Source organism: Cloeon dipterum, chromosome 2, assembly GCF_949628265.1.
Source record: "Cloeon dipterum chromosome 2, ieCloDipt1.1, whole genome shotgun sequence".
Taxonomy (NCBI): domain Eukaryota; kingdom Metazoa; phylum Arthropoda; class Insecta; order Ephemeroptera; family Baetidae; genus Cloeon; species Cloeon dipterum.
This window is the reverse complement of record NC_088787.1, coordinates 6,426,259-6,438,008: the sequence shown is the minus strand read 5'-3', so window position 1 is coordinate 6,438,008 and position 11,750 is coordinate 6,426,259. Positions and strand designations below refer to the sequence as shown.

Sequence of the window (11,750 nt, the reverse complement as noted above, 5' to 3'; positions counted from 1 at the left end):
TTGAGTGTTTAACCATATTTTCTTGGCAGTTTTCGAATCCTCTCGTCAAGGTCTATTGATAGGTGTATGAAACCTTTGGAGGCAAACACTTTGTTGAGAAATAAAATCAGATTTCAAGTAGGGAGACAGTTCTGTTCTCTCATCATTTGAAAAGTATGAGAGCTTCACAGCTGAACACTCGTTTTGGCTCTAATTAGCATGAAAATTACATTTCACCGTCAAAAATGAATCAAAATATATTTTGTGCTTCCATTGAAAAAAACATACATGGAAAACAGGAATAAAACCTTTGAGTTCTTCTGAAAATTCAGGACCAAACATTTTATTACAGGTAATTAACTTGCTTGATTTAATCACTAATTATGAGAGGAAATTAAATTTAAAGTTAAAAGATGCACACCCAGGCCCCAGATCATTTCAAGGGAGGCAGGCCGAGCTTGGCCCTGAGTGCGTTCGCCTCGGCAACCTCTTGGTCCACGTTCGTGCTATCCTTGTCTCTGCGGCTGTCCTTGTGCCTACGATCCCGATCCTTTTCCCTGTCCCTGTCTCGGTCGCGCTCCTTGTCCCGCTTCGACTTTTCACTCTTCCTCCTGTGATCAATCTCACGCTGGCTGCGGTGCCGACCTGTGGAGTTAAATGAATTGTTATTTCCAGGAGATTTAATTGGATTTTAGGTCTTACCTGAAGGGGAGGTCGACCTGGATCGCCTTTTGCTCCTTTCTGGACTGCGCCGCCGCTTGTCTCGGTTGTCCCTTTCCCGATCTCTCTCTTTATCCCGACGTCTGGAAATAGATAATTATGTTTTTAAAATTGGTTTTAATTTAATTTAGAAACACATACTTTCATTATGAGACTGTTAAGTGGTGAATTTATTTGATTTAAGACGTTTTCTACAGTTAAATTTTTTTATCAGGGGTAATTAAATATTTTGAACGTTTTTTTTAGTAGAGGAGCTCTTCCGACCCTGATGGACGTTTCTGTCTCTCAAGAAAATACTTAGTTTTTGTCTCGAATTAAATTTTTCAAACTAAAAACGTCGATTTAGGAAAATTTTGAACATAACTCTACATTTGTCAGGTGCATTAATTTCTTTCCCATTACAAAAAGGAACCTTGCGTGTTTGGCCACACAAAAATATGGGTTAGGTCGCTCACCTTCTATCCAATTCTCTGTCTTTTTTGGGTCTTGGTGAGCGAGACCTTGATCTCCTCCGTTCAGCCTCCCTGGCTGGCTTTTTTGGCTTCTCTTCTTCCTCACTCGAGTCGCTGGCTTCCAGGTCCTCGTCCAGGACGCACACCCGCGGATCAAGCTCATTGCTCTCTTCAAGAACGTGGCGTTTCTGTCAAACAGAAAAATATTTGAAATTGTTTAAAATATAAGCCGGTAATAAGACTGCAAGTTGCCTTGGTGCCGTAAAAATTGCGCATGGCTCAACAAACAAACACAACAATTTTCACTGTCGAATTTATTGTTGCCCTATTCTTGCAGCAAGAAAATTGCGTTTGGTTGTTGAGCTATGCTCAATTTTTGTGGCACAAATTTTTGAGGAAAAAAAATATAAAATCTTGAATGAGATAAAAATGCAGCTTTGGCTCAAACAACTAAATTATTACCTGTATTCTAGGCAAAATTACGTCCAGGTATCTCTCCTCACGCAGCAAATTGTCTATGAATTCGTCCATGGTGATCACCACGTATTCTGAGGAATTAGGAAGACATTTTTTTAAATAACATAAGGTTAAATAACCCTGCATAATTTATTATCCGAATTTTTAGGTTTAAATTAGGCTCGTCTGCCGTTCAGCTTAATCATGATTTAATTATTGGAAATAATTTCATGCCAACTCACGGCCTTCTCGGTTCATCATCCGAAGTTTGCGGTAATCATTCAGAAGAGGTTCCATGTACTTGTAAATGTCCTGAGAAGTTCCGGTCAAACGCATGTAATAGGCTCCCAAGGCCCTCACATATCTAAAATAAAAACAAATCAGTCTTCGGTCAACATTCAGATGTTTCTAATCCGTACTTAAACTCCTCGTTCTTTATGAACTCTATGATTATGTCCTTCTCTGGCTGTATCTGCAGCATTTTAAGGACTAGGCAGATGAAGTTGGTTGGCTGAATGTTGCCTCCGAAAACGCCTCCGATGGCCCGCAGCTCAATCGCCTTGTCCACCAGCAGCTCGGCTGAAAACCAAAATTATCATATTATAATTTTTCTTCGAGCGTGCTAAACAAGCCTTACCCGTCAGGGCAAAACATTCTTCCTTCCAATACCGGCAGTCGTAAACCCTCGACCTGATGATTTTTTCGATCAAGTGCTGCGGGTTTTGCCCCTTGATGGACTTGGCGTCTTTTACCGTCCTGTTTGCCATTACGCCGAATAACTGACTCTATTTTCGTTCGTTCTAAAACATTTGCGGTGTTTAAAACACAAACTTTGACTTAGCCAAGAAGAAATAATAATTACTACAGATTGTTTGCGGCAGCTTCTTACTGAATGTAAACAAAATCAAATCGTGCATGGAAGCCACGCCCCCTTTATGAGCGGTAGCCGGTTTCGGCGCGAAAACTGTGTCTATTATATTATCTGTCTGCTGCGACCTACTGCCAGATAATATTATAAGCTAAATTAGTTTTTCATTAATTAAAAAATAATGGTAGTTGAAGTGAAGAATTTTAGTAAAAATTAAAAAAATGGTAAAATTACGGTCAGTGATTTTAGCAATGAAACTAAAACATAATTAATAAACATTTTATATTTCATTCTTTATTAATATAATCTACATAACACATCCTAAAAATATGTTCCAGCTGTGTCTAGTTAACTTGGTGAATTCCCAGTTCATTATCACATAATAAATTGAGGAATACGTTGTATATTTTGAGCTTCAATTACTTTCACCAAGATCAAAAATGCTTTAACAAAGCTTCACAATTAGTACCATGGCATCGAGTAGTGCATAGTTTTAAGCTCAAAATTTGTCTCTTGAAGTCTTGAAATCAAAATCTATCAGGCACATGAGGTAGTTAAATATATATAGTGACAATTCAACAACACCCAATCAGACATTAGCGTGAGCAAATCCATGCACATTTTGTTATATATTAACTGTTTTGTAAGGAAGTGTAAAAGAGTATACAGATAAAAAATCCTATTCAGTTCTTGTACATGAAAGACACGTTTTAAAAATTATGGATAAAATCTCGGACATGGCGAACACATGATTATGCCAGAGATTTATAGAGAAACTATATAAAATCAATAAAAATATTAAAACTAAGTTTATACTGAAAGCAAATTTTCATAATTTGATATCTAATTAATTTTTCTAAGAGAGGGAGGCCAGAGCGCCATGTTCCGTAACGCAAGGACGTCACTTAAAAATCTGGCGCTCTATGTTAAACTATAATTCTTTTCGAGAACATAAAATCTTTTTAGTCACTGCACCATCAATAATGGTGCTTTAATTCCTTAAGGTTCTCAGCCTGGGCGTCTTGCTGCGAATGGGAAGCCCCCCTTTTCCCACGCCTTTGACGTCTAGGTGGCACTTTGCATTCGAACAAGCTCTGCGTGTAATTAGCTAGCATTTTGGACAAGCCAGTTGGCATCGGGTTGGTCGAAAAGAAACCGTGATCCAAAGCAGTTTCAGTGTCTATTCGGTTCTTTGGATCTAGCACCAATAGCTTGTCTATTAAGTCCAATGCGCAAGAGTCCTTTAAGTAAGGTTGTAGGCGTTCAGTGACCTTGCGCTTTTGGTTTCGAGGCAGGTCAAAATTGCCGAACAATTCAAGTTTGTCAACACCAGGCCAGACATCAGGTGTGATGGAGCCGCAGAGAATAGAGATGAGAGTGAGTTGATTTATTTCGGAATGACCCTGTGAATTGAACACCAGAATATTAATGAATATTGAGTACGAAAGACTGTCGATTATATTTTGTGTATGTAAATCTATGCTTATGGTGACACTTTTTTGCCAGAAATTATTTAAAAAAAGTGTTTGTTATCATATCAATTTTATTGTTCAACATGTTTGGATCTCCAAGATGTTTTAAATTGGAATTAAAAAATCTATTCCACAGTCTCTATAGTTTTCACTGCAGTAGTGGAGGCTTTGTGGCCCTTAAGTTGTCACAATGATCCCGCGTAGAAAAATTTAGTCCAGGATTGTTCTAGGATTATACCTCTTTGTTCGAGGATTAATCCTCAGGAACAATTATGGGCTGATATTGGTGACGCTTTTTCGTGTTTTTCGATTAATCCGAGGAACATCCCAAAAAGATAATCCTAGAATGTCCCAGGGATGTTCTTAGGGGGATGTCAGAAAACTCTTGCGTTCCTCCTAAGAATATTCCTGGAACATTCTTCGGTCTTTCTTAGGAACTTCCTCAAATTAATCCAGGATCAATTTCAAACGTGAAAAAAATTAGTCCTTGGCTCTTTATTTTCATAAAATTTAATTTATTATTGTCTTGAATTTTAATTGGGATTTACACAATAATTAAACATATATATTTATTCCAAGAATAATTATTTTATTTTTAATTTCACATACAGGCAGTAGAGCATAATAATTATGGTTTCACAATGACAGAGTGCATAATATACATCCAAACATTTTGGGCACTACACAAATATCAGTATTTAAGATTAAACACAAATCAAAATACTGCTTTTGACTAAATTAATCATACAGTTCATGTCAATAAGAACAAGAATGAAGGACAGGCTGTGCAACAAAATGATTTGGTTCTGGCAAAGGCAGCATGACAAGAACAGATCCAGAAATGCCACCGCGATTTACATAGAAAAATTACACATTTTTCATCACCGACTTACAGTTTCCGCCACCCAAACTTATTTATGGGGTTCTAATTAATAACTTAAGGACTTGCGAGAAGCCCATATCAAAATATTGGTGGCGAAAACTGCATAAGTAGCAGCAAAAAGTTAAATTTTACCATAAAACCGTTGGATTTGAAAGTTGCGCGATCTTTACTAATTTCTTTGGACGCTAATCTATAAAATGAGACTTACCCTGTTAACCGCAAGATCCAGGCCATCCGTCCGAGTCCGCGGGACGTCCGTGTTGTCCCATACTGGCGGCGTCCGGCGTCCTGCGTCCGTTAATAACTTTAACTTTGAACGGCGGTTGACCGTTGACGCGTTAGACAAAGAGAGCGAAGCAGGATTTTGTAAGTCTCTTGCTGCTGCTGCTCGCGAGTCCTGCTGCCAGCGCCCGTCGCCCCTCCCCCGCTCCACAACACAGGCAGGCAGGCAGCAGGCATTCCATGCAAGTGCGTGCATGCATGTGCAGCCGCCGCTACCACGCGCACACTAAAATCGCCCTTTTAACCCTTGTTTGGTCTTCTGACCTTTATTTTCAAATTTGCCCGTTTGTCGGTAGCATTAATTTAAGACTCTTTGTGTTAAGAAATTAATTTATTTAATCGAATTTATGATTTTTACCTTTTTTAATCTGGGCAGATTCTTTGAAAAATAAAGGCATCATAATTTTTTGTTAAGATAATGAAAAATTTGTTAGGTTTTAATATAAAAATTTAATCCATCGCATTAATTAAAAAAAATTGCGAGAAATTTTTTTTTGTGATAATGATTTCAAAATATTTAACAGTATGGCAGTTAATTTTCTTGATTAAATTATGTTTCATATTTAATTTTGTGTTTTTAATTGTAAGAAAAATATCTAAGTTCTTCTCTTTTAGGGTTTTTTAAAGAATATTCTAGGAACATTAAAAAAATATTTTGAATTAATCTCAGAATGATCCATGGAATAATCTGGGGATATTCTATTTAACTTTATTCAAATTTCCCCCTTGGGATTATTCTAGGGATATTCTTGTAGATTAATCTCTAGATTGACTTTAGAACATTTTAAGGTTAATCAGGATTCATTCCAGGAACATTCCAGAAATTATTTTTTTGGATTAATCTTAGATAGATCCAAAGAATAATCAGAGGATATTTCCTGTAGATTGATCTCTAGATTGATCTTAAACTATCTTAGGTTAATCTTGATTAATCCAGGATTAATCCTGGAACATTTTTTTGGATTAATTTTTTCAGATAAATTTAGATTAATCTAGGATTAATCAGGATATTCCTGGGTTATATTTTTTTATGCGGGATATTGATAGTTGGCCTCATTAAGGAATTAAAACAATTTTGGGCACTATTTTTTGTTACCTATCATTGTTCATGACGTAGAAACATATGATGAATAAAGAACCAAAAATTAATAATTTTAATGGCACACATGCATGTTTTACCTGCATTATGGAACTCCTGGTCCACATTTCCGCCATGACACATCCAACTCCCCACATATCCACAGAAGAAGCGTAATTTTGTTCTCCAAGCAGCAGTTCAGGTGGACGATACCAAAGAGTCACAAAAGGATTCTTGTAACTGTAAGTGAAGTTAAGTTTAGAGAGAATTAATTGCTAGGGATAAAGGAATTTTACCTATTTGATTCCATAGGTTCTAGGACACTGAAAGCTCTGGACAAACCAAAATCGGACACTTTGATGCATCCACTTTTGCTCACAAGAATGTTAGACGTCTTCATGTCTCTATGAAGTATCTGAAAAAATAATTTGAGTTTTTCTGTTCTTTAGAATACATATATACTGGAAAAATTGCGCATAATTATAGCTCTCGTACCCTAAACTCGTTTTTCTTCACTAAGAAAAGGGCAACAAAACAATTTAAAATAATGTTTTTTTAAGCGCGCGTCGCGTAATTTCTGCGCTACCAGAAGGAGCACAAAGTGTGGAAATTTGTGATTTATACCTTGTTTAGGTGGAGGTAATGGGTTCCAGTCAGCAATTGTTGCATCACATTTTTAATCTCGCCCAATGTTAACTGGGCATTGGCATTTGAGAGTAGATCGGCAAGGTTGTGCTCGCAGAAGTCAAACACCAAGTAGGTGGATATAAAAGGCGTATTTGGGTGTGCTGAAAGAAAAAAACAAAAAATGACAACAAATAGAAAATATATTATTGTTGAGTAATTTACGTTTCGAGCAACAGATATCGATGAGATTCCCAATATTTTCATGCTTGAGATGTCGCAGAAAAGTCAGCTCTCTCAAGAATGACGTTGGGAACTGCAAGAATAACAATAAGATTAGTAAGAATTACCTTTTTTTTTCAAGAATATGTAAGGCATTATGATATTATTTGTCCAAATGGCAGAAATTGCGCATTGCTCAGCAACCAAACTCAAATTTACCTCCATATTACATGGATCGAGATAATAATCTATTCAACAATTGTGTATATATACATATATTTGTTGGGCAATGTACAAATTTGCCACGACCAGGACGTGTATTGCCAAAAATTTAAAAGGCTAAGTATTATATGTGCATAAAAAGTAAGGACTATATGCGAGAGCAAAATGTCCACAAATGAAGAAATGTACGATAATAATTCCTTACGCCTTCCCCCTCTTTTTCAATCAGCACTCGTTTTATGGCCACATATTTTGTCCAGTCTTTCCAGTCTCTCGCTTTGAAGACCTCACTGAAAGAAAATTTATTTCAACTCTCATGAAATTCGAAAAATTACGCGATTTACCCGAATGTGCCCACTCCGATTTTGGCGATTTTTTTGTACTTCCCCACGTCCATACAAATAGCAGGAGGAAAGTTGTCGATCTCTTGATGGGGGATCAATTTGCTGGGTTGAGTTTGACAAGAGCGAAAAGTTGCCAGCTGATGACCCAAGCTTAAGGTAAGAGTGTCCAAGTAATTTACCATGTTTTCCATGATTTCCGTTGGAAGGCACAATCCCGATATTGGAGGGTCAATATTAATTCTGGACGAGCCGAATGGGAGTTCACTGCTGATAGTACTTGAAGTGGTCATATCAAAAATTTGAAATACGCCTTCTCCTTTCGTCAGTCTTAGTGATTTTCCTCTCAGTCACTTAAGCGATTCTTGGAGCTCAGCAGTTAGTGTGAAAGGCTCTTGCTTCCTGTGTACAGACGCATATAAATAAATAAATGTATATATAGACGATTGACGTTAGCATAAGAGGATATGCATACAATCATTTATGGTATAGTTGGAAAAATTTTGGTCTGAATTATTAAAGAGGCATCATTATTAAGGTAACGTGCGTAACGTGTATGTTAATGAATAGCGGCCATATTGTCTCACGGATAGCACTACTAGGCGCACTTAATGGCTCGCGCGCAGATGCGCAGGCTCGCGTCTCTTCAACTATATAAATGGCATTCACTGTCATACAACGATGCAGTTAATAAAACCCCGAGATTTACCAATAAACCCATATTAAATTTTGGGACCAAAAACCCGGCAAACTCTAAACCTGCCTTTTCAGATTTTCAAAAAACAGGCCAGGCCACTATCCGCGGCAGGGTAAAGTAGTCTTAAGTCCCAAACCCGGAGATATATTTATATCCGATTAAAACCCGAGAGCAGCCCGAACTAGCACAGCGCACAACATTAATTATTTAAAAAAAAACTATATAAGCTGGGGCGAAAGGTTTATAGCTACATAAAACAACGTAAAGACGCCTGACGCCAGTTGCTTACTGCTTAATAATTATTGAGAGCTGTAGACTGCATCACTGCAGGTAGCCAGGTGCAGAGCAGACGCGCACACTGACGCAGAGCAGAGCTGCGTTGACTATGAGTTAGGACTCGTATAACTAGGAACTAGAACTGGCAGACACCGCCATTTTTACAGACGATGAATTCTTTTCCCCTCTCTCGGCTATTTGGCTATCGCACTCTGCGCCGCAGGCCGCATAGCCGTGGCGAGAGGGGAAAATATTCCCGTCTGTAAAAATGGCGGTGTCCGCCAGTCCTCTAGTTTTATCGTCATTAACAATGAGCTTCACTACTACGTGACTCATTTTACGGATTAGGGAGTGCGACTTCCGCTACGAACATTAAGGGATTATTTTCTTCGAATTTTTGCACCGGGATTTTTTTGTATTAAACAAAGATTTTTTATGCGTAAGGAACCGAAATGTCAGGCGTGAAAACGGCTGAAATAGAAATATGACGCCGAAGAGGGGGGCGTAACCAAGATAAACAATAAATATGGCGGCGCTCAATAAATCGGCTTAAAAGTTTATTTAGTATTTTTTCCAGAGCCCGCCTGCCACCTCATCCTTCTTTGGCGTGGACGTGATGTCCAAGAATCGTTTGCTTCATTTGAAACCCATGATCATTGCTGCTGCTACACGAATCTGTTTGGCGACCACTCTCGCTTTTTAATCCGCCACCCGGTGGTTGTCTGTGCTTAAATTGGCAGTGGTCAGGTTTTAACTATTAAAATTTGGATTACTCCCAGATGAACAGCATTAAATTTAATTTTCTTAATTTCAATATATTTATTAATTTTAAATTTACCATCTTAACTATAGTATGTATTGAAAAGTTATAGCAAAAAAGTTTGGCAAGAAAAGCAACACACATTTTACAATAATTATTGAATACCCTATTCCAAGCATTCAATTCTTGTAATATTCAATGTTCTGGTTTACACACAAAGTGTTCCAAGTTCCAATAAAGCTGGTAAAAAAATGTCTGGATTTTTTACTGTTCAAACTTGCAAAAATTGGCTTAAATGAGTAAATTTAATTGCATATAAAATTACCAATTTAAAGAGGCTGAATAGTCCAGTAGTTTTATATCCCATCCGAGAGTCCGAACTCCGAACACCGATCGACGTTCACTAAGCAGCGAAAATTTCCTACAAAAAATGATTTTCCTTAGGAAAAAGACACCTCTTGAAACGGGAAAACAACAGAAAGAGTACCATTCATGCGTTATACATTTGAGAAAAATTATTTCTTAATTATGCTCAAAATATTATGGGTTAGTGGGGTTTTTAAATATATATGTAGCCTAATTAAATTTTACCTACTTGGAAGACTTTCCAGGGAAAGTCTCGGCTCAGTTGCGAATGAAAACTTCCCACGCTGCGGGTTTCCATATCAAACTCTATAAAGAGTACTGAAAGAAAAAACGTGCTATCAGCGATAGTTTGCCAACATAAAACAGATGGACAACAGTTAATTTGACCGAAGAAATAAAAAATAATGTTAAGCAAAATCGGCGGCCACAGGCCTCACGCGCGCCTGGTACGCATAATTATGTATTATACATATATTTATTTACAAAGATTTCCAAGCAAAATTATTCAAATTTCATGTGTAACCAATGTAGTGTACATAATGTACATCATGTTAAAACATAATTTTCTATGAAAAGCTTTGCGATTGCACAATAAAACACTAGATACATACGCGATATTAATGAATGTTATGTAATAATTAATACATAAGGTATGTATGTACTTACATGTCCGATGTATGGTAGATAATCTGGAGATGCTGCATCGAGCCAAATCATTGTAAAATTCGATGAACGCAGGTACTCGAACCGCACTACACATATTCAAAAACGACTTATCCTCTATCAACTGGAACTAAGAATGCGAGCGAAATAGCGAAATGAGCAAAAATGCACTCGCACTCTGCTGTAGTGCTTTGCGCGGGTACAAATTTTCAACCCAAACCCGCACCGAACCCGCTTATTTCGTACCGCACCCAAACCGCACCCATATTTTTTTCAAAATTTGAACCCGCACCCGCACCAAACCGCACAACACCAACCCGCACCCGCAATCCGCCATATTGGATTTGCAAAATCTGGACCCGCACCCGCGGGTTTGGTGCGGGTTTTGCGGGTTCAACCCTCAAACCCGCGACCCGCGCAAAACAGTTGAGAAAACACCGACTTTCCAATTTTTGCGGGTTTTGCGGGAAAAATTTCAATATATTCATTTTCAAATTTGAGTTTAAAATCTAAAAATTAATTTTTTTACCTTGACCTTTGACCTACCACTTTGAGGTCACGATAAAAGTTGTTTGTCTTGTTAAGACGAGTTTACGGGGTTTTTAATTTTTGTTCTAGGACCACCCTGAGCAAAGTTATGAAATACTCAAAATTCCCAGATTTTGATCTTTGAACGCTCGCAAAACCCGCAAAAATTGAAAAGTCGGGTTTTTCTCAACTAATTTTTAGTTCAATTAGGGCAAATTTAAAGCAAAAAAATTCATCAAAATCCATCGACCCCTGGACAACAATTTGTTGAGTTCAGAGATTTGGCTCAATTCACCAGTTGCATAAACCCTAAGTGTTTGAAGCCACCAATAGATGGCGCCACCGTAGACTTTCGATTTTAAGGCACTTCCACTGCGATTTCAGACTCAATCTAGCTACCGTGCATTCTTCAATTAATTTGCTTTTTTTTGACGTGCTGAAAACCAAAATCAGTTCAGCCAATCGCCGTAGAATCGTGAAAAACTATTATTTGTAATAAAAAAATATGTTTCAACGTTTCTACGGCGAATGGCTGAAATGATTTTGGTTTTCAGCACGTCAAAAAAAGCAAATAATTTAAAAAAGCAAAATAGCTAGATTGTGTCTGAACTCGCAGCAAAAAAATGCCTTAAAACCGCTTATAACAAAATTTTTTTTAAAAAAAGTCTGTGGTTGCGCCATCTGTTGGCGGCTTCAATAACTAAAGGTTTATGCAACTGGTCAATTACATAAAAGTTGCGGGTTTGCCGAGTCAACCCGCACCCGCACCAAACCGCACAACACCAACCCGCACCCGCAATCCGCCATATTGGATTTGCAAAATCTGGACCCGCAACCGCGGGTTTGGTGCGGGTTTTGCGG

The 11,750-nt window shown here is 37.8% G+C and overlaps 2 protein-coding genes across 2 annotated transcripts; both read right to left on the bottom strand.

Annotated features, from left to right (window-relative positions):
* Nucleotides 1–294: 294 nt before the first annotated feature.
* Prp38 (pre-mRNA processing factor 38) lies at nt 295–2,487 on the bottom strand. Its single transcript, XM_065479939.1, has 7 exons — nt 2,245–2,487; nt 2,027–2,186; nt 1,850–1,971; nt 1,614–1,699; nt 1,155–1,339; nt 682–782; nt 295–624 (listed from the first exon to the last, which is right to left on the bottom strand). Exons 1-7 carry the CDS (start codon nt 2,372–2,374, stop codon nt 413–415), a joined length of 996 nt encoding a protein of 331 aa, XP_065336011.1. The 5' UTR covers nt 2,375–2,487; the 3' UTR covers nt 295–412.
* Nucleotides 2,488–2,828: 341 nt separating this feature from the next.
* Nucleotides 2,829–9,752, bottom strand: LOC135936371 (cyclin-dependent kinase 9-like). The gene is made up of 8 exons (XM_065479162.1): nt 9,658–9,752; nt 7,603–8,001; nt 7,464–7,548; nt 7,040–7,130; nt 6,815–6,978; nt 6,487–6,605; nt 6,292–6,430; nt 2,829–3,878 (listed from the first exon to the last, which is right to left on the bottom strand). Exons 2-8 carry the CDS (start codon nt 7,890–7,892, stop codon nt 3,453–3,455), a joined length of 1,314 nt encoding a protein of 437 aa, XP_065335234.1. The 5' UTR covers nt 7,893–8,001; nt 9,658–9,752; the 3' UTR covers nt 2,829–3,452.
* Between the last annotated feature and the right edge of the window lie 1,998 nt (nt 9,753–11,750).

Excerpts from the sequence above, each read along its gene's own strand:
- LOC135936371 (XM_065479162.1), bottom strand. The coding sequence starts at position 7,892 with ATGACCACTTCAAGTACTATCAGCAGTGAACTCCCATTCGGCTCGTCC. Across the intron at positions 6,431-6,486 it reads GAACCTATGGAATCAAATAG|TTACAAGAATCCTTTTGTGA; the intron begins GTAAAATTCCTT and ends CTTCACTTACAG. Across the intron at positions 3,879-6,291 it reads CCAGGAGTTCCATAATGCAG|GGTCATTCCGAAATAAATCA; the intron begins GTAAAACATGCA and ends TTCAATTCACAG.
- Prp38 (XM_065479939.1), bottom strand. The coding sequence starts at position 2,374 with ATGGCAAACAGGACGGTAAAAGACGCCAAGTCCATCAAGGGGCAAAAC. Across the intron at positions 2,187-2,244 it reads AGAATGTTTTGCCCTGACGG|CCGAGCTGCTGGTGGACAAG; the intron begins GTAAGGCTTGTT and ends TTTGGTTTTCAG. Across the intron at positions 1,340-1,613 it reads TAATTTTGCCTAGAATACAG|AAACGCCACGTTCTTGAAGA; the intron begins GTAATAATTTAG and ends TCTGTTTGACAG.